Source organism: Cynoglossus semilaevis, chromosome 1, assembly GCF_000523025.1.
Source record: "Cynoglossus semilaevis isolate Cse_v1.0 chromosome 1, Cse_v1.0, whole genome shotgun sequence".
Lineage (NCBI taxonomy): Eukaryota > Metazoa > Chordata > Actinopteri > Pleuronectiformes > Cynoglossidae > Cynoglossus > Cynoglossus semilaevis.
The window spans coordinates 33,978,390-33,979,821 of NC_024307.1; the positions used below are offsets into that span (position 1 = coordinate 33,978,390).

Sequence of the window (1,432 nt, forward strand, 5' to 3'; positions counted from 1 at the left end):
GGGCATAAACAGCCTTTTGATAGATTGCTGTTGAATTATCTATATTATTGGAACAGAAACTAGACAAAATATATTTGATCATGTGAAATATTATTAACAATATTACTATAAAAGCATGCTGAGTGTCAGCAGAATGACATTAAAAATGTTAGCATGCTGTAAAATACATACTGAGTAGTACCCAAAGACAATAATAATACAAAAATAATACAGATAATCAAAGACATTAATAATATATTATACTACAACTGGTAGTGGATCCAACTGGGTAGATGAGGCATCATGAAGCGTTTTGACACATTAGCAAACAGCATTGATACTGTGTCACGGAATACTGACATCTAGTGGACTTTAAAAATCCCTACAGGCAACCTAGTTGATAGTCTCCACTGACACTGATTAGATGACCTAGTATATACAATAATATAACTTAAGTCATTGTATTTTATATTGTATTATTTCATATCTTCATATAAATTTAAAATATTTTGAATTTTTTTAATACAGTCAAAATGTGATCATGTGTCATAATGTCAAAATCTAAGTGAACGTGTTGTGAATGAGGATGCTTGTGGACTTGGAATTTTTTTCTTACAATTTTCGATTAAAAAAAATAAGTTACGTTTTTTGTTACTGCAACTTCTGTAGCTTGTAACTTCTCCAGCTGTAAAAAAAAAAAACACCCGCACCCAGGGCACAGAAAAAAAAAAAAAACACCCGCTCTCAGGTCACAGGTGAGGCTGGAGTGCAGAGAAATTGTAACAAAAGCCGGAAGAGGTTTTTAAAAATTGTCACTTCGAAACAATTCATGTCATCATCACGGGATTTTTTAAAAGCGATACGCGCACCTACACGGGGTTTGCTGTATTAGCTTTCAAGCTTCATATTTACCACATTCACTACATATTGTAATATATTCTCATAATAATAGTGTTGGTTAACACTATTCCCTCCAAATATACAGCAAATGCTGATGGACGCGATCTTTAGAGAATTAGTGAGTGGCTCTTAAAAGAGCCGTTGGGTTTTGATGCGTTCAAGGACAAAGCTTAACCTCCGAATCCGTACAGAGTGCGGCCCTGTCTCTTCAGAGCATACACCACATCCATAGCGGTCACAGTCTTTCTCTTGGCGTGCTCAGTGTAGGTGACGGCATCACGAATCACGTTCTCCAGGAACACTTTGAGAACACCACGGGTCTCCTCGTAGATCAGACCGGAGATACGCTTCACTCCACCGCGGCGAGCCAGACGACGGATGGCGGGTTTAGTGATTCCCTGGATGTTATCACGCAACACTTTACGGTGACGCTTGGCGCCTCCCTTTCCAAGACCCTTTCCTCCTTTACCACGACCACTCATTTTTCTTAGTTGACGATAGAACTGAAAATTACAGACTGATTGTTGGTGACGAAGCCTACTTGCATATAAAG

At 38.1% G+C, this 1,432-nt stretch overlaps 1 protein-coding gene across 1 annotated transcript in view; it reads right to left on the reverse strand.

The window, feature by feature from the left end:
• Positions 1 to 1,001: 1,001 nt before the first annotated feature.
• Positions 1,002 to 1,432, reverse strand: part of LOC103391927 (uncharacterized) — a 2,049-nt gene continuing 1,618 nt past the window's right edge. The window contains exon 2 of the mRNA XM_017031474.2: positions 1,002 to 1,427. Coding sequence (XP_016886963.1) covers positions 1,050 to 1,427 — 378 coding nt within the window. The 3' untranslated portion in view covers positions 1,002 to 1,049. The remainder of the gene's footprint in view (positions 1,428 to 1,432) is intronic.